General features: G+C 45.5%; 2 protein-coding genes across 6 annotated transcripts in view; one reads left to right on the forward strand and one right to left on the reverse strand.

Moving 5' to 3' along the window:
• Window positions 1–11,145, reverse strand: part of KBTBD12 (kelch repeat and BTB domain containing 12) — a 54,486-nt gene extending 43,341 nt beyond the window's left edge. Inside the window, exons 1-2 of one of the 3 annotated variants that reach the window (XM_071812926.1) lie at window positions 11,030–11,145; window positions 10,115–10,218 (exon numbers count right to left, since the gene is read on the reverse strand). The gene's annotated coding sequence lies outside the window, so the exon portion shown is untranslated. Of the gene's footprint in view, window positions 1–797; window positions 8,692–10,114; window positions 10,590–11,029 lie in introns of those variants that run through there. The other 2 variants (XR_011740666.1, XM_071812925.1) reach the window with 2 other exon arrangements.
• The window catches only part of MGLL (monoglyceride lipase), a 93,704-nt gene that overhangs the window by 25,409 nt on the left and 48,906 nt on the right, over window positions 1–19,389 (forward strand). Inside the window, exons 1-2 of one of the 3 annotated variants that reach the window (XM_065845197.2) lie at window positions 10,641–10,993; window positions 12,080–12,218. In XM_065845197.2, the coding sequence (XP_065701269.1) occupies window positions 12,094–12,218 (125 nt within the window). In that variant the 5' untranslated portion in view covers window positions 10,641–10,993; window positions 12,080–12,093. Of the gene's footprint in view, window positions 1–10,640; window positions 10,994–11,384; window positions 11,509–12,079; window positions 12,219–19,389 lie in introns of those variants that run through there. The other 2 variants (XM_065845196.2, XM_065845195.2) reach the window with 2 other exon arrangements.

Consider the following 19,389-nt stretch of genomic DNA (forward strand, 5'->3'; position numbering starts at 1 on the left):
TTGCTTTACCTCCCACGTTCATCCACGTGGCACCAGCCTCTGCGTAAGCGTCTCTCCACGCTGGCTGCGGTGGCGATGGCACCAGCATCGCTCCCTCCTCCCGACACGTCCCACGTGGACCCTTGTGCATCCACCGCCTCGGGCAGAGAGCTGGAGCACACCCGGGCCCTGAGGGTGGCCTTGGGCCACAGGACACCCTAGGTGCTCTGCAAATGCAGATTATTCTGTTTGTATTATGTTAGAACCAATAATATTTTGGTTATCATATCCATATATACAGTGCCAGTTAGGCTACATAGGGACAGAAAAAACAGAGACATTTACAGTTTCATCCTCTTACCTGTTCTCTTATGTCAGTCCAAATACAACGCTATCTTTTTTTCCTTAGGATAAGTGTTGCCCTTTAGAGCAGACCAAGGGCAATCTTGAGCTCACCGGTGCCCAGCAGTTCAGGGGGCAGCACCCCTGTGGTCCCTCAGAATTGAAATCTCTTCCTGGCTCTGTCAACCTGATTCCCAGGTTGCCTGACAGATAATGCGGCATGCCAGCCGCCCGCTGCTTTTCCATTTAAATGAATGAGAAAGTTGTGGCTAAATTAACGCTCCAGCAGAGGTAATAAGGACCTACCCAGCAGCTGCCATGATGTATGCAAATTGCAGTTTCACACATTAGGAACTAGATGTTGCTTAATTTGTAGGTCTTTCCGTGTTTTAAATGAAAGGGCAAAAGAAAGCCCCCTAAGTCAACTAACTACTCACCAGTGCTTCTAACAGCACCTACAGTCTTTCTTCTGGGGTTTCCCCCATTCATTCCCCCAAGAAGCAGTTATTACTGAGTTATACTGCACTGCTGGATGCTTTTAGACAAAATATCTGCTGATTTCTGATGAACACGCAGCCTGAAACCTTTTTATTTTATTTTATTTTTCTATTTGCAGTGATGCCATAATCCAGATGCTCAACATCCATCTTTATTTTTGCTTTGGAAATGAAAGTGTAATAGCACGAAGGAAGACGTGAGATAGCCACCAGTTAATCAGACAGAAGGAACGGGCTGATAGAAGAGCATTTTTTCTCCTTTTAGATCAGTAGAGATGGGAATGGAGATTCAAAGAAGCATTTAACAGGACGGGGTTTGAGGAAACGCTATTCTGTGCATTAGTTTCAGTGCTTTCTAATCTCTCTGAGAAAATTAGTGATAAACTGCGTTAGGGTGAGATCAAAACAGGAACTCAGGATGGGAAGTGCATACTCAGAATAGCAGAATTTGGGGCCATTATTGCCACAAAAAGCAGAAATAACTCTAACATTTCTCAGGGTATGTTCTGTGAGAAGACGCAAAATATTAAAAGCATTCTAAATCAGATTTGAGCTGGCTTACAACTGCTGCAGCCAGGGATACAAGGCTAAGAAATGCTCCAGACTCACCCAGTCTTTCCCAGGTTTTATTCAGAAAGGCAGAAGTTTAATTCTAAAATAAATCCCATTCATATGATTTGGGGTTTGCCTTTATTTTTTGCACTCCTGAGCTGCACGGTCAGTCCTCAAGAGCTACTACTACAGGTCTTTAATCCTTTTGGAGGAGATGCACTTTGCTCTGCTCTGGTCGGCAGTTCCTCCATGATCATGTCCTGTTTCTGGATGTCACCTCCTCAGCCTTCGCTTACCCCTTCCATAACCTAGAAATACCGTAGTGACCCCCGGCACGTCGTTAGCAATGAACTAATAGGAACTTGCCCTGTCTAGTCATTATTTGACTGTATGTGTTGAAAGAAACCGTCACATGAAAACACAAGTGAAAATGTCAGAGGGAATTTGTGGGCAAGAAACACCGAGACTATGATCAAAGCGCAGGGTCTGAGCGTGTTTCCCAGTTCCCCAAAGCGAATTCATACCCAGGCTGGGTATGGGGTTGTATTTTCTAATAAATTCTGCAACTTCAGCAGCCCCCCCCAACCTGGTGCACAACTGTGTCACAAAAAATGCGTTAAATTAAGAAGCCCCCCTTCTTATGCAGTGGTTACGGTGCATGAATTACAAAATATGAAGCAAACTAGCCATCACTTTTCTGACAAACAAAGGCAATAACTCTGAGAGATGTGGACTTCTCCCATCATGGGCATGAGGTATCTGTGCCTAAAGTGGTATGGAGTCAATCCTGGTTCATACATGTCCGGTCCTGAGCGCTGAGCTGGAGGTGGCTCCTCTCTCCCATGCCCTGCTGCCCCAAACGGGGCTGGTATTTGTAGCACAGTGCTGAAACCCCAACCCAAATGATTAAACCGTGTCCCAGAGGCAGATGGACGGCCAGAGCTGTCCATCCACCCATGGGTGTCAAGGTGATGGGGAGATAGATGGTCACAGGGAGCAAGAATGGACAACCTAGCAGGGCCTTGTCCTCAAAGACCTTGGCAAATGGCACACATCCTGACTCAGGCCAGGCACCAGATATCCTCTTTCACCCCATGATCTGAGCCACCAGACTGTAACTTTGTGAGTTCATCTGCAAAGGATCTCATAAATTCGGAGGTAAAAACTTGGAGAGATCTGCAATGCTCTCAGCCTTTTAATTACCCATCTACAGTTTCCGACGATGCAACTGATTTTGCTCAAACCTTATAACTGAGCACGGTGGGTTATTCAAGAGCAGCAGTACATCATAGAAGAGGAAATGGGAATTAGGATCCCTCAATAAAGTAAAATTTCTTCTACTTCTGTCCACAAAAAAAAAGAATGAAGAAATGTAGCATCTTCCAAGTTACACCCCATGTGGCAATCTTCCAAACCTCTTTCCATATGTTCCTAAGTGTCAAAAGCCCAAATGTTCCATATCTTGCTGCCAAATTCTCTGGCTCACTCCCAACAGCTCTTACAATACAGTTGGCTATTGTCTACTGAAAAAAAGAATAGAAATCACCTCGGATTGATAACTAAAAATATATTTGATCATCAGATAGACATGAATGGCCAAGGGTGCTGTGCTGAATGAATCGCTCACACTCACACATTTCAAAGCAGCAGTGGGGTATCTTTCTGTTGCAGCCTTCCCTCTTGTGTCATCTTCCTTAAAACCTCCCAAGGCCTGGGAATGATGGAGTTTCATGCTGATATCTCCGTCCAGGAGCTGAGTGTCTCCTCTTGTGCCCTAAAGTGTCACATCTCCACACCTTAAGTTTCCATTTTAAAAGTTATGGTAACTTCAGAGAAGATTCAGTGATGTACTAGGAGAAGTCAACAGGGAAAAATAACAAACATATGATGGTGTAACAGCATGGTACTGTGAACTGGAAGGTTCCAATGTGCAGGAGCTCTGGAAGCCCTACCAGCAGGTCTGTAAGAACAATCTGAAGGGACGGTACCAGCCCACAGCAACTGCAGATGCTCCTGACTCCAAAGCTCAAACAAAACCACAGATACCTTTGCTACATGAGAATCGCAGACCATAGCCAAGAAAGAGATCACAGAATCACAGATAATAGATATCTGGTGTTGGAGGAAACAGGATGAGGGCTGGGGGGCTGAACTCTTAGATACCGTAACTTTTGATGTTTTCAACAGCACGTGGTGCTAATTTACAATAAGATCAAATACAAAGGGTGCTAAAGGCCTTGAGGACTGAAGACGTCCATCTCCAGAGCACGAGGCTTTGGCAACAATCCTTTGCTGTCCTGAGATACAGCACTGCCATCTGATATAGGAAATACTTCGCCAATGGATGCTCTGTCCCCTTTTTCACCGCAATGCTCCTCATTCGACATCCCCTTCCTCAAAGTGTGCTTCGGGCTTAATTATTACACACATTAATTCAGCACAGGAGAAAAACCAGTGAGTGTGTTTTCCTGCAGTGTGTGTAAATTGTAGCAGATAATGTAAAAATTAAATAATTGAGAGGGAACGATTACGAACCAGATGCAAATGGTAAGGCATGTGGTGCTTAGTACAGAATAAGTCCCGTGTGAATTCATGGTATCAGGGTGCAGCACTGAGCACAGCTGGGCCTTGATTGTGTTGGCCACTTGGTGCTACCACAGTGTATCTACAGGAGATATACATATATATACCTCAGTATATATATAGGGGTGAGCCGTATATTTGCTATAAGGTTTCTGGAAGACATGAGGACACCGTCTAATGCCTATACCAGGACAGTAGAGTATCTCCAACACGCATTGTGCGCTATGGATATTCTTTATTTTCTCTAGCACGCCTCCTGATTTACATCAGTGTGAACAAGGGCAGAATCAGGCCTCCAGTTAAATAACTAATGCAGCTGTTTTGCTGAACCAGCTTCCTGGCTGGGAATGAATCCAGTCAGCTGTGGATAACAAACCCCAGTAATAGAGATTTCAAAGATTTCATACATTAATCTTTTTTCTTCTTCATATTTGCAGAGCTACTTTTCTTACAAAATCTGTCAGGCAGATGTTAGGAAGTAATTACTGTGCATGAATCAGAAAGAAAACGCATGTCTTACACTGAATATGTGTGAGTGAACTGGGTAAAGAAACAAAAGATAAACGAGGGGAAAAAAAAAGAAGCTAAAATACTAAAATATATCTGTGCAGAATCTGCCAGAATTTGCCATGGAGTTATGAGGAAGAAACCACACGAGGAAAGCTCTTCTCATGAGCCAATTCCATCAGTAACCAACGTGGTGAACAGAACTGAGATGCTGCTGCACACATCCTCATGCTCAAGTATCCCAAAGTCTCCTTAGATCGCGATACATGTAGATGTAAATAGGGCTGATCATACGAGTTAAAACTCCCGCCTCCATGTACAGAATTGTTGTAATTTTTATATATATAAATACAGCCTTCAAATGATGGTGGCAGCAGCAGCAACATCCAGGAAATCAGCACAGAAAGCAATACCGGAGGGGAATTTTTCCCCTGAACGATGTGGTTATCAAGGCTGTGGCGTTGTCCAGGATACAATATTCCCTATACTTGCAAATCTAGTTACTCTTTATCAACGGAAAAAGTTAATGTTCCAGTTCACAGTGCTCTGAGGGATACATTTCCACAGGAGATGGGAGCTAGTGATGGTATAACTGGATAAACAAAATCAGGAGCATTAAGAATGGATTCTGCCTTTAGCTTGCCTCCGGTATTAAGCCCCACTTTGGTGATTTCCCCCTGTAGAATAAACATTTTATCCTTCCTTTCTGAAGTGCCTTAAAATCTCAGGTTGAAAGTACTAAATTAGAGCTAAATAAAATATCCCAGTAAGTAATAATAAAAAATACTATGTGTCTTTTATGGCATTTTCTATCACTAGCCGTTAATACGCTGCACAGACCAGGTTGGTATCATTACCTTTACACCACAGTGTGGCTGGACGGACTGAGGCCAGGTAAGGAAATAATCCATCTTCACCAGGAAAACTCCCTTAAGATGCCATTTAGGACCATAAAGCAGACCTGCAGATTGTGCTGATCCTCACACATAAAATCAACTTAGTTCAAAAAATAAATTACGCATCAGCAACTACGGCCCTTTAAAATTACATCTCAGTGTTTATGAACCTATAAACACTATAAAAAGAAATATTACAGAAGAAGCCTTTAAAATTACAAACCAGCCAGGATGTTTAATATTTCAAGTCTAAATTACGATATAAAACCTCATTTGGGGGAACGCTATGGAAGCATCGGGGTTGGGTGCATTTTAGAACAGCATTTGTCATAAAGAAAAGAGCTTGAACATTTGGGTTGCCAAGGCAGGAACAAGCACCACAGACAGATTTTACCCTTATGGGGATTCATCAAGGTTGTGCAGTGCAGCTGTTGTCTTAGTAAAAGAAAGTATCGGCCCCTGGCTGGAAGAAACAGAAACATAATTATGTTATGATGAGCTGGAAAACATGCAAAGAAAAATTGGAATGCGAAGGATGATAAATGGTGCTCTGTCAATTGCAAAGCAGCAAGAAAACCAGGCGGCAAAATAATAACTCTTGTGCAGTCAATGCTTCCAGTTTGGCTACCAAAATAAAGCAGCACTCTCACCGTGGCAGAATGGCTTTCTCTTTTGGCTGTATTATTGAGTCCTGATACAACGATGCTGGGTTGGTAAAGCAGATTATGCAGTCACCCTTAGTAATAGAAATGAGAAAAGGAATGGTCAGGGACTTCTCAAAATCAAGTCCATAATTCCATCCGGAGAGAATTTATAGTGTCTTATCCCGATTTTTATGCATATGAAAATTCACAGCTCAGAACCTTTTCCTTTCAGGCACCTTTTAATTACATTTTCTGCCATAAAAACCAACACTTTATCAGCAGTAATGTGGCCACATGCAGTCATTTCGCAGTAACGTGGGAAATGCCACCCCATAACAGACCCGTTAATCTGTCTGTCCTTGTGGTGACAAGGACAGGATTTCCCTCCGAGTGCTGCGGCAATGTGCTTGTCCAGGCCGTAAACCACTGGTGTTTATCCTCATGATGGGAGTCAATCCCGAGGGCGAATTGGACTAATTTTAGACCATCACAGGAAACTTTCATTTAGAAACCAATACTGGGCCACAGAGATAAAAAGGGATAAATGTTTAAAGAAAAGAGCGCATTGCTAGAATAACTCCATCAACTTCCCCCTCTGCAGACAAAACTTTAGGGCAGAATTCCCACCTTTCATTCCGAATTTCCTACCTTTGGATGATACCTTTTCTATACTCCCATACTAAGAATGCCGCACAATCTGGTGTTAATATTCTTGCGGGTTTTTTATTTTTTAATATTTTTTTAAAGAACCACCAAACAAAACACGTATTGCTTCTGTAATTAAAACCATCCAGCTCTCAAATTAGCGTTTATGTAGGATGGGTCATCTTCTACATATCAGTTTAAAGGACTGAAACCTATATTCACAGCCTGTATTTTTAAGTGTGTATTTTTGGTTCTGCCAGATAAGGAGCACAGGCAAGATAACTAATCACTTCACCCATATTATCTAATGTTTGCAGTCACGGCTTTGGAAGCGACTTCTAATGACAGCATGATTTGCAGAATTTTTATTACCTACCGAAAAAAAAAGGATGATTTTTACCACCGATTACATTTACATGGTAAAAATACTCCATTACGTGACTGCAGTTTGAATGTAGGGGTACTAAACCACTTGTAGCTTCATCTAATAACTCTATTCCCACTGCTAAAAGAAAGTGAAATCACTGATGGGCAGCAAATGAGCGGAAACCTGCAAAAAAATGGCAGTGATATTCAGATATCCCTGTGCTAACGCTTCAATGTTTCTCCGCTTCACTTGGTACTAATTTGTGAAGAGGTACATGAGACTGCAGAATTGCAGACAACGCCAAACTAGTTGTATTTCCTCCCAATATTACTAAGCTTAACCTGACTGATAAAATATTGTCCCTTAACATTTTCTTCCCCAATTCAGTTTACCTGACACCAAGTTTATTTTGCGGTTGCATGGCATTAATATAGATATTTTACAGGAAAATGAAAGCAGTTTATCCCAGCCCTCGCTCCTGTCTCATCCCTGTATGTGTCTCATTCAGGAATATCAGGCAAGCAAAGGCACATTACACAAATAAGTGCAGCTGAATGCCTGGACTCTGGCTAGGGATGAATGAAAAAAAACCATGGGCTAAGAGAAGGGCAAATCCAAAATAATGACTGTAAACTGACAGCTTTAGTGACAGTGGCTTCTTCGCTTTTCACGGGGTTTTAATTCTTCCCCTCACGCTTCAGCTCCTGTCGTCTCCCACGTGTTCTCCTGCCTGCGCTGTCGTTCCCTCCGGCTGCTCCCCGGCTACTGGAACTTCCAGCATTTTTCTGTTGGAGCAGATTCTTCCATAACCACATCATTCTTGGATATTTTATTATTGCGTCGCCTTCCTCCATCATGTTTTTCCCTCCTTCTTGTCAACAAGAGTTCTCTTTGTGGTCCCGGTGAGCAGAATCCCAAATGGTTTAGCACCCACACCCCATCAAATCCACTTTTCAAAGAAAGATGCTCCTTTGCAATTTAAGAGCAAGGTATCATCAACCCGAGCAAAGCTCATACAGTCTATTTACCTCTGCGTGCCAACAGGATATGATCTGTTAAATATTCATTTTGTGAATGAATGCCCAAAGAAAACGCAAACTCCCCTTGTCCCATGGCCAGAATCCCACACCAGCCGGCCACAGCATCTCACAGCATCCTGCTCTCTCCCTTCTCTTCTCCAGCCTGTTCCCTCTCTCCCTCTGCTGTGATAACAAGTATTCATCATATGTATTTTCTGCCATTCCAGCAAATGATTCTTTTCCTAAAATTTGCCTTCTTTGCGGGCGTAATCCTTTTCTCTGTACTCCTGTGGGTACCTTGGGAGTCAATGGAGACGCTTAAACTAAGCAGGGCTCAGGCTTTAATAAACCAAATACCTTTCCCTACAAGGCTTAAGCAATTACTCAGCGTAAAGATTCGCCAAGTGTATTTCTGTTGTTTATTAAGAAGTTGATTGAGCTCAAACTGTATTTCCAAAACGCATTTCACTCCACCGAGACAAGAGAAGATGTTACAGCCTCATCAATTCTGCATTTCTCACACATCCCTTTGATTTCTCACAAGGAGCTGGGGTGCAATAATTGCTCGGCGAAACCCATGTACGTTATCTGGATATCAGCTGGGTGAATTCTTCAAACCCAATCCAGTTTTCTCAGGTGGCTTTTCATTCATGGCTTAAACTGCATAAAAGAATCAGGTAACTCATCAGCAGTTGGTTCTCATTCATCTCTGCGCTGTTACCACGAGATGGAGGAGGGCGTGATATCCATGAGAAGTAATGTCCTCACATTCCTGTAGGCTTGGGGAAGCAGTGGAGAAGGGATGGAGGGGTCTGACCCTCCGCTCCTGTGCCAGGGTGACAACCTGGGCAGAGAGGGCAGGTTGGACCACGGTCCTGTTGCCTCCAATATGAGCCCCACGGAGGTTAACAGGGTATCAAGGGAATCATCTATCCAGCCTGACCAGGGCACGCTCTCGTGTCCCAACAAAGGTCATTTTCTTTGAGATGCTATTTTTATCCTGAATTTTAGAGAGAGATTTTATTTTTCCATCTCTCCCCCACCTCTCGGTGGCCCTGGGAACCGGGATATTCCCAGCGGCACAGCGGGAGAGGAGCCTGTTCCTGGCATCAGGTTTCACGGATGGCTGCAGGGAAGCAGCAAAGTGTCCCTGGCAGATAAACTGTGTGAGCAGGGGAAGAAGCTTCTTTCCTTCTCTCTTTTCTTCTTAATCCAGTTATTATCTGATCCGTATTCTTCAAATAAGCATATACACCCTTGCTTCTCCCTGCTTGGGAGCTGGCCTCTGATAGCTCTTTAATTCACCCATCCTTGTTTAGACAGTAGCTGGCCTAGCAAATTGAGCCCCTCCAAGTACAGCTCCCGGGGCTCTGATTAAGACCACATTCAACCTAAATCTGCTCATTATAAACAATCATTATTTTGTTTTGGTTTTTTTCCCAAACAATAGTGGTTACAGCAATATGTAATTTTGCTTTTGCACTTTATAACTAAAAACCCCCCTAGGGCATTTAATACACATGATACTGAAAGAGGAAAAAGTCTGCTTTTGATTTCCATTTTATTGTTATATGGGTCATCTCTGAGGTTTTGCATTTAATTGTATTATTGTTAGCATACATTTACTTCCTTTTTCAGCCTTTACTCCCAGGTTTGGACTCAGTGAGCACATTGCCTTGCTTTAAAAAGTACTGCTAATAGCTGCCTCGTCTTATAAAGGCCTGAGACCCCTAAGTATATGTAGGCATGTAATAATTCAAGTTTATAATATTATCCTGATGAAACGTTAAAGGCCCAAATCTGTGCCCTTAATGTAAACACTTTAAAAGTTCCCAATAAATGCCAAGCACTTACCAGTGTTAAATGACAGAACTCGGTATCTGAATGCCTCAAGGCTGGGAAGCTATTTTTAACTTTGGGGAACCTTGCTGTGACAATTTTTATAAGCAAGTATCATATACCATCAAACAGATCTCAAATTACACAGTTGCAACATACGCATCGCATGTAACGCGTGGTGAGGAGGTGCAGTATTAGATTGCATACGTATAAATTATACAGTGTATTTATAAATTGCCTTTACCATGAGCGAGGGAGCAAAGCAAGGGGCTCAGGTGTTTCTCTGAACTACCATCCGCCACGATTCAATCTTCCTGCCGCAGCTTCAAAGTCTGAAGAGCCGCATATCTAAATGCGAAGGGTGAAGTTCGGATTGGAGACTACAAAGAGCGGCTCAGCCCGGGAGGCAGCACGGCTTCTTCTCTGAACCCGGCGTTACAAAATCCCCCCCACGCTCCCAGTGTGACACTCGTGGCCTCCCCAGCCCGCTGCCCGCCCGCTCCTATGGGCAGAACCCGGGATTCCGCGTTGGGCGGCCGGGCTGCGCGCTCCGCTGGGAGGCAGCGGGAGGCGCAGCCGGTGAGAGCCCCCCCGGGGCCGAGCAGCCCCGCACCGCCGCGGGGAGGGGGCGGCGGTTCCCACTCCCACCCCCCTTTGCCAGGTGGCTCCGCGCGGTCCCCCCGCTCCCCTCCCCGTCCCGCCCGCCGCTCCACCCTCGCCCGGCGCCCAGCCCAGCCCAGCCGGGGGGGCAGCAGCAGCCACCGCGTCCCGGGCGCGGCACCGTCCGCCCACCCCCCCCGCGGCTTCCGCCGGGAGCAGCCGGTGCGGTGAAGCCGCTGGTGCGGTGGAGCCGCTCGGCTTCGGCTCCGCCGGGGAGAACGGGGCGGCTGCCCGGTGCGCACCGAGAGGATGCGTGTGCGGGGCTGGAGACCTGGGATCGCGCCGGCGCTTGGATCCTCCCTCCTCCTCCTCCTCCTGCCCTCCCTCCCGCTCGCCGCCTGGCAGCGCGGGGCTGGGGAAGTTGCGCTTCCAGGCGAGATGGCTTCGCAGCGGGGATCGCTTTGAGAAAAAAGGTTCTCCCCCCTCTCTCGCCTCCCCTCCCCGTCGCCGTGGCCTCCGAACAGTAAGTGGCAGGAAGGAAGTAAAAGTTGCAAACAACCTGCAGCGGCAGGAACTTTGTGAGCTGCTCCAGCTGCATGTGTTCAAGGTGCCTTTGATGTGCGTTTGCAGCGAGCTGGGAAGTGGACTGAAGCTTTCCCACTCGTCAGCCCTCCCTCTCCCCCACCCTTCCCAACCTCCCCTCCCACCACCGCCACTTCAGCCCACACACGCAATTTTTTTTTTTTTGAGAAGGGGAAAAAAAAAAAGTGTTAAATGAACAAGAAGTGGTGAATTACCCAAGCGAGTTTTCCTCAAAGAGCCAGCGAGCCGGGAAGAGGAGCTGCGGCGAACCCGCCCGGAGCACCGGAGCTGCCCGGGGGGACCCGCCGGGCACCCAGCGGGGACCGCGGGGGCTGCGCGGTTGGCGGAGTGTGAATGCGTCTCTGCAGCGAGATGCAAAAAGCCCTGTCTGCTTGCATTTGACTTGCGATGCTGGCTCCTCACTAGAATGCAAACCCTTGCACAGGATGAAAACAGGTTTGTTGCAAAATTCTCCTGGAAATGTTTCGTTCCCCGCCGCCGCCACCTTCCTGTCTGAGATGTCAGAGGAGATCTTCATGATGACACGGTGGCAGATGCCTCTGCTGCGTACCCTCCGCTCTTCTGGGGAGATGTTAAGGCAGAGATAAATCTTTAATGCAGCTGTCTTTTCGTGTCTGTAGCGGTTGCTGCACAATCTGCACTTGATTGCAGCTAAAATATTCTTTTTAGGATCCGTTTCACAAAATGATGCAAAATAAACACAGATGGGAGAAACGGGGGAGAGAAAGATGCAATGAAGTAGTGATGGTGGATTGATGATCTTCCCTCTTTTCCCTCTTCCCAATGCCCTCCCCCAAAATGTGCCTTTTCTGAAAACAAAATGCTACGTTTCTGTTTGAAAGCAGTAAAGATTTTGGGGGCTCTTTGGCTGGGGTTTTGGGGGGAGACTTCCATCAGTGGTGCTTGCCTGCCTGACCTTCTTAATGTCTGTGGCTACCAAGCCCATCGGCTTGTCTTTGCCTTCACCTGTTCTAAAGTACGTCTTGTTTCTTCCACCACCTTGCAGGTCATTCTTCCAGAATGCCAGAGGAAAGTTCGCCCAAGCGGAGTCCTCAAAACATCCCGTACAAGGACCTGCCCCATATCATCAATGCTGACGGGCAGCATCTCTTCTGCAGGTATTGGAAACCAGCGGCAACTCCCAGGTGAGCACTTGCAAGCAAACATCATTTTCTACTATCAGTGCATAAGACTCTATTTGTGTAATTATTATTTATAGCTTGACTGGCGTTACGGAGCTGTGTGCATGGAGCTTTGCAGAGCCGCTAAGAGAGATTTCTTCCTACTGTAAATGTATTCCCCCAACCTTCACACACTCAAGTCAGCCTTACAGATGGAAAACGTGGAGTTACTGTCATTTCGTGCACAGCTGGCTCGCTTGGCGGCTCCGAATGCCACCGAGCGGCACAGGCAGGTGGCTGGTGCCCATCAGCAATAACCAGCTATCTGCAGACCAACAGCACCGGCAGCCAGGGAGGGGTGGGGTGCAGGCTGGGGGGTGTCTGCTCTTTTTCATTTTCTCGGTGTCAACAACTTAAACGCCAGCATCTGACTTCAGGTTAAACAGCAGGAGCTGAAATCTCAGGGCAACAGGCAGAATTTGCTCTGACTGCGTTGCTTTTGGACTGCTGTTGGCATTTTTTTAAGTATTTATAGTTAGTAAATGACTTAGCGAGCTCTCTCACTTGCAACTGTGACTTCAAAACTGACCTCAGTAATAAACACAGATGAGGAACCAGATAGAAAATTTTCTCTTATTTTTTTTTTCACAATTTAGATAATCCCTTTACTGTAATAGCTTTCTACCCTGATTGCGTGCTGTTTACGATCTGCTATAAAAAGCTATCTCTGTTCCTCCCATAGTTACGATCTTTCTTCCTCCTCCTATGTTGGGTTGGCATGCACTTATGCTACCACTAGTAATATTGGTAACTACTTCATAAAGATCTGGATATTGTTTTATTGTTTTATTGTTTTCTTTTTCTGCAAGCCAACAGGAAAAGCGGTGTTGATTTTATACAGCTAGAACACAGTCGCAGGAAAAAGTTGCTCAAGCTGTAGTAGGGAGTTAAACTATTTCCTTGACCACCCAACAAGTTAGACATCATCCAGCTGTGTGGAGAGGTGGATACGGGCCCAAGTGAGCTGGCCCTGGGTTTTACGCTGGCCCAAGGGACAAGGGGAATGACATGGAGGTGGGTGAGCACCGGAGGACACTGTGTCCCTGGGTGGGAGGACTGGGCAGCGACCCCACTGCAGCTCCATTGCACCGCTTGGGCTGTAGGACGTGGCTCTTGGTTGAACATCTCCTGGTCCACAGAGCATTTTAGAGTTACTTCTACTCCTTTCAGAACAAGGAGAAAAGTTTTTTGGCGCTGATGCTTTGCATGATCTTTGCGCCAACCTGAAGATTTCCTCTATGGAAAAAAGCTATCAAAACAAGCTTCTACTGTGAAACCAGGCTGTTGTGTATTATGATGCTAATTAATCATTAACTGCCCACAAGGTTCTTCACCCAGTTGTGGAGTTGCTTTCTTTTTTCATGTTTAATTTCTCAGCAAATTAGTAGCGAGTCGATGGGTCTTTGATCAAGAAATGAAAGGATGATAAAGAACTGAGAGTTAAAACTTGGTGTCTAAGTCCTCTGGGTAGTTCATTTTTTTAGGGCTCTGTGTACCAAGCAGTTAATTGAGAGCGAGCTTGCCCTAGTTTTGTGACAACAAAAGTGGTTGGGATCAGTGTTGCTCATTTACAAGTGGTTCCTAAGTGTGTGTGTGTGTTTGCATTTGCGTGTTTGTGTATAAGGAGGGGGGCGTACTGTTTATTATTAGCTCTTTTTGCATTGTTATGTATGAGAGATGGTGACTGAATAACAAGTTAGTGCTTGGATCCTACAGTCAAGAACACTCTTGAGAGCTTTGATAGGCAAACCAAAAATACATTATTTTTTCCCCTCTCACTTTTCATAAGTAGCTCAGCTTTTTCTGCTTCATATGTAGAAGCTCAGCAACTTTCATCTAATTTTAAAGGTTCAGCAAAAGTGATATATATATATATATGTATAGGGAGAGAAAGAGACACCTCAGGGGACTTTTACAGGCCCGTTACAATTTATTCTATTCCAAATACTAAAGGCAGTTCTTTCAGTCTTCTAACTCAATTGTTGATTCAGGCTGAAATCTTAACGCTAATGAATGACACTACAGCCGTCAACCGGTGGGATCTTTCATTGATCCATTATGCATCTAATCCCAGCTGGGGCTACAGAAATACCTTTTCACCGCACATGCCCAAAGGTTATCATTGACTTGGCTCCTGTTAGAATAGAACTTTACCATCTTTGATCCACCCCGCGCCCCAGGGAAGGGGGAAAATGGGATATCTGCCAAAGGAAAAATTAAGAAGTGGCGCTAGGCTGGGGTTGAAGAGGAAACAATGGCCAGGCAGCCTCTGAGAGTGGGGCCGACCAACAGACATCGCCTCCCAGAGCCGGTGCTTCTCTTTTATCTCCTCAAACAGACCCGTGGAGGTGGATAAAAGCTGTGGTGGATTAATGTGCAGCAGCATATTTAAAAAACACTATGTATGTCAGGAAGACGGGGACATTTTTTAAGGCTTTCTTGTTTCGTGCTCACAAATAGCCGGCTCTGATCCCGTGCGGTGTTGATCTGCCTGGTCAGCCCATACTGGTGCACATATGGAAGCTTTGTTAGAAGTGCCACCGAGGCCAAGGTTGTGGTGCGAGTGAAAGGCACCTATTGTGAGTTCCTCAGCGGGGTCCGCTTTGTTTCTGAGGGGGATTGAGGTGATTACTGCACAGGGAGCTGACACACAAAGGCACTCGGATGTCATCATGATTAGATGGGGTAGATAGAGTAGGTAGTAATGGGACTAAGGAAGGAAGGCGAGTGTTTTCCACTTGTTTTTAGGGTGGGAAGTGGCTCCTGATGGCAGAGATGGGGACTGAGTGTCTTCTCTATCTGCTGGCAGCAACGCAGGTGCCACTTCCCTGGCCAGCAGCCCCACGAGCTGCCCGACTTGTTGAGCCAGTTTCATCTTAAAATGTAATTAAGCGGTCTTGTTGAATGCAGCAGGGAGGGAAATGCAGTATGTTCTGGTGTCGTTTTCATGTGCTGTGCCAACAGCAAAGGATTTGTGGAGCACAGTGAGGGCAAAGCTGAAGATCTGGGCAAGGCAGCACATTTTCAAGACCATGGAATGTCGTCTGGAGGAACTAAGTCACTGGTGCCAAACCAGATGGATCTTGTGGCTATAGCTTGTCCCAGCAGCTGAGGAAATCCTACTTAATGGGAATGCAGTCTTTGTGTAAACAAAAACAAGGGCTCCATGCAAGGTTACAGCCTCTGCCACCACCCTGAGCCGTCTGAGTCAAAGTATGAGGTAATGGGAGGTGAGGAATTAAGAAACCACGCTCTGTTCCCAGCTCTTGGACAAAGCTGCTAAGAATAGAGGTGGGATGAGGAAGGGGAAGGAAAGTTGGGAGGAGAAGTCAAGACATTTCCTTTGGGGCCCCTAAGGGGCCTGGAGAAGTTGAGAGATGACCTTCTTTTCCTCCCTGTTCTGCATCCCTGGAGCCTTTTCTGGATGCTTCATCTTTTCCTGTCACTGCCTAGATAAGCACAAACAAGTTTGTTCTGGGGAACTTTCAGCCCCTCTGCTTGACCTCAAATAAACCCTGTGAGATTTATGGACCCAGCATAGTGCTTTCCAAGGTGTTGGTAGCCTGGAGCCACCATTGACTTGGGGTGGAGAAAGTGATGCTCAACTCTCCCCTGTAGATCAACCACTCCAGGCTGGACACCTGAAGGTTCAAGGATGCTTTTGAAAATGTGGGTTCCAGACGTCCTTGTATCTCAGCTTTCTCATCAGTCAAACAAATCGTTATCTGGCTTGTTAGCATGATGCTTGGGTGTCTGTCCATGATATGGTCTCTAGGTGTACTTAGATGATTGCCAGCACCTGAGGTGTTTGCTCTGTTGGAGGAGGTTACCTGAAGCTGAAACACATGTGGGTCACCGACATGTTCCTAGTCCATTATTAATGTTCGCTGAAAGGGGTTGGCTCAACTTCAGACACCGTGACCATGGTTTAAGTGAACAGAGTTGCAATTGTCCGAGTAAGCAGTGGCTTGGTAGGAGTTCTTTCAGTTCTACACCTGACAAGTGTAATTAAAAATACAAAATTAAACAAACAAAAAGCACCCGCTTTTGTATTTACTTTTGAAATGTATTTTACTCTTTGAAAAATGCCTGTCATTCATTCTGACTCGTTAGCAGTGAAAGGCCAAGCCAATAAGGAGAAAATACATTTCTCTCTTCCCCAAGGGCTTTGCAGAAGTGCCTGTGGTGCAGCAATACAAACTGCCTTTCTATTTGAACTGGCCCTTAAACTGTGAATATTGCTTGCTGATTTTGGCACCTCATTACCAGCATTTCCATGGCATTTCCAGAAGAACAGCACAGCTCCCAGCATGAGCAGATGACAAAGTTGAATTTGACTTTCAGGCCCTTCCAAAATGAATAAAGAAATAAATAAGCCAAAGTGAAGTCAAAGCAAAGGGAATCAAGCCACTAATTATAATGTCTTTAATTGTACTGTGCGGTGTTAGTCTCTAGAAATACTTACAGGATTTTCTAATTCGGTGGCACTCTGGAAGAACACTTTTGTTTGTGCTAATGAGGTCAACTTCAAACTAAGGCACAAGGGCCAGATTTGTAGGGTGCAAAGTGACTTATGTCAGCACCGTTTGTGGTGGGATGAATTCAGCTCCCTCTGTGTCTGATCACATCGTACGCGGTGCGCAGGGGAAATAACAATTATCATTGTTGAATCAACATTCCAGGCTTTACTTGTTCTCTTGCTGTTGCTTGAGTTTCTAAAGCTTCCCTTCTCTTCATCAGCCATGGATGGGTTCCTTTAATGCCAATATTCCCTTTGTTGCATGTCTTACTGCTTGTGAATGGGGGCGTCCTAAAATTTCTTACCTATTTCCAGGGGGTGGGCAAAGTAGCAAAGCAGCTTCATATAAGAGGGACTCTGACAACCAGGGGAGCAACTTTGGTTCTTGCTGTAAACGTTTAAACCAGGCTTTTTTACTGGGGTTTTTTTTCAGTCCCAACAGGAATATTCAACAGAAGCCAATCTGCTGCTTTTTTGTTTCCACAGAATCCAAGGAAAGGGGCAAATTACAAAGGGAATAACAATTGTAATTAAACGATCCCTTTTCCTCATTGCACTGTTAGGATTGCACAAGTGTGCAACCTTGTGACGTGGGTGTGTGGGAAGATGACTTTATGAGTTCTATATTATGAATCTCAAAGCAGTAAAATTTCATCCTGGTCCTGAGACAACAGCAAAGGAAGCAAAATCAGTGCTGGCTCTCTGGGAACCTTTGAAAATGGTGCTGCCCAACATGGTGAATATCAGAGCTAGAAGTTGAAATAGGAGAGGAAGAGAAAAATGGTCTTGAGATTGTGTTGAAAACCTCAGTGTCTGCTCCTGATTCTGCCAGAGGGCTAAGCAAACCTTGCTTCTCTCATGCAAATAGTTCATTTCCTTGTAATGGGATTACAGGTGTGCCAGTTGGTTCTGGCTTTGCACCAGACCCTCACTGGTCACTCAGCAGTTAGAGCCCTGCCTGGCCCTCCAGGTCTCTTAATCCTGAGCAGACCCAGCGCTGGTTCTCCTCTCGAATTCTGGTGCAGAGTTTTTCTTCAGCTCATCAGCACTCTAAACCAGTTGCTTGTTGACAGGGATGCAATAGTTGAAGCAGACAAACTCATCAACCTTATCCGTGTTCCAGGTGCGAGAGCACTTACTTCATGAGCACCAGAAATGTGTAGCTTTAGACAAAATAATAAAACCAGCTGCACGCAGTTCCGTGCCTCAATTTCTTCATCACTCTTGGACGTCCCTTGGGAACACACAGCAGCTCTTTTAGGTCACCGTGAATAGATCTACAACAAGAGTTGGCTGGTAGAGTTGGACTGGCTAGAGGAGGGTGTGTTTTCTAGATGCCTCTTGCAGAGGACCTGGCCTGTGTTTCCTTGCAAGTTCCCTTCAAGCTGCTGTGGCTTTGTGCTTTTCAGAGCCGGGGTGAACATCTGAGCTCTTTGTTCTTCTAGGGAAATCGCATTGTTCCATGAGCTGTCCCTGCAGACACATTTGGCTGAGCTGTGTCCCTGGGTTCAGGCGTGCCATTGTCCTAAGGTGCTTCCACTTGAATGGAAGCCATCAGTGTTTAACAACCTTCTATTGTCTCTTAGTCAAGAGATGTGACATAACCCTGATAGCAAATGGCCGATTCTCCAAAGTGTCCAAGGAGATAGTATTGCAACCTGTCTCTGAGATTCCTTAGGATATGCTTAGGAAGAGCCCTTACCTCATCCCACCCCAGTTCTGTCCTTAATGATACCCACACATCCCTGCCCTGACTCTACCAGTACATTCGGACACTGTACCAGTACGGCTTATTGTCCTATAAGAAGGAAATTATGGAATCATAGAATGTCCCGAGTTGGAAGGGACCCACAAGGATCATCGAGTCCAACTTCAGATTAGCAGCGCCAGGGTAAAGTTTTTCGACATCATTAAAACTGTATCTATCCTAGGGTTTCTTCTTGAAGACCAATAAAATCTCATGTATGTTAACTGGAAGAGAAACACTGGTACAACAATCCCAAATACCAACTGTGGGCTAGTCCCAACCATAAGCATCTTCTGAAGCAACCAACCCTTTGGTTAGTCATGGGGTGGTGTCAGGAAGGTGCTGATGGGCGTCCATGGGCTGTCCACAACCGGCTGCGGGCAGGAGAACGTCTGGGTCCTGCAAAATGCTCCACTTGGTGATGTTTGTTTCTTCTAGACAGACACAGTGACCAAAGGGATTCATCATTTTGCATTTTCAATGTCCCAAAACCATGAGTAACACCAAATTTCATGAGTACTTCCACTGGAAGGAGACTCACCTTCTGCATGATGGACACTTGTTCTCCAGCCACAAGCTATCTTCATTTCTGCTTGATAGATGTGCACTCAATGTTGGGAGCCTCTGAATCTCCCCATACTCGGCGATGGCAAAGGCAGCTTGCTAGACCTAGAAGATTTAGTGTCGGAAAAACAATAAACAAGTCAATGAGGAGCAGAGAATAGTCAAAAAGTATGGTCAAGACAGTCATTAGGCAGTCAGTGACTGGTGATTTACAGAATTGGACTCTTAATTTCTCTGTGCATTTTGTTTCCTCATCTAAAATTGGGTGTAATCGTCCAGGCAAGTGATCTGAATATAAGGGAGGT

This window comes from Patagioenas fasciata, chromosome 10 (genome assembly GCF_037038585.1).
Source record: "Patagioenas fasciata isolate bPatFas1 chromosome 10, bPatFas1.hap1, whole genome shotgun sequence".
Classification (NCBI taxonomy): domain Eukaryota; kingdom Metazoa; phylum Chordata; class Aves; order Columbiformes; family Columbidae; genus Patagioenas; species Patagioenas fasciata.